Raw genomic sequence first — 715 nt, forward strand, 5'->3', positions numbered from 1 at the left:
TCCTTCATGCCTTGAAATAACAACTTAGCGAAACGGTCTTTATTTTATGTTTTCCTGTTCTTGCCAAAAATCATTCATCAACATGTTTTGCCTCTACCTACAAAAACTGATAATATGTCATATATTTGAAAATCTCTTAACTCCTCTATGACAAAGTTATCACATACGATTGGAGTAAATATATATCATCTTCATTATACAGCATCTATATGACTAATTTACTATTGTTTTTCCAATAAATTACTTTATTCTGCATACTTTGCATGGCTTCAGTTATTGTACATTTAACAGTCTTAGTTTCAAATAACACTTGGCCTAGTGTACAATACAAACGTCCATTAAAGAAATTAAATACTGCTCAGTCAAAATACATAATAAGATGCGTGCGTGAATGGAAGTGGAAATTCTATACCAGTGTAGGTACAGAAATTCCTAATATCATGCTTCTCTGCAATTATATCAGATTTTGTCCAGTGAAAAGCGTTAACCTTTACAGTTCGAGCAACTTGCACTTACCCGTATGTGGCAGTGGGCGAAAGGTGCCTCTTTTTTGGCACAATGGCCGACCTGCAGCACAGTGAGGCTCGTCAGGTGTGCCACTCGATGGGCGGAGAACTGGCGGCGGTTTTGACTGCTACTCAGTTGAAGGACATTGTCGATTTTATCTATGATCACGGTAGGTATCACAGGAAATGGTACTAAAACTATGATACTT

The 715-nt window shown here is 37.1% G+C and overlaps 1 protein-coding gene across 1 annotated transcript in view; it reads left to right on the forward strand.

Moving 5' to 3' along the window:
* The window catches only part of LOC119594828, a gene marked incomplete in the record, with an annotated part of 6,386 nt that overhangs the window by 343 nt on the left and 5,328 nt on the right, over window positions 1–715 (forward strand). The window contains 1 exon segment of the mRNA XM_037943914.1: window positions 497–676. Coding sequence (XP_037799842.1) covers window positions 497–676 — 180 coding nt within the window.

Source organism: Penaeus monodon, chromosome 34 (assembly GCF_015228065.2).
Source record: "Penaeus monodon isolate SGIC_2016 chromosome 34, NSTDA_Pmon_1, whole genome shotgun sequence".
Taxonomy (NCBI): Eukaryota; Metazoa; Arthropoda; class Malacostraca; order Decapoda; family Penaeidae; genus Penaeus; species Penaeus monodon.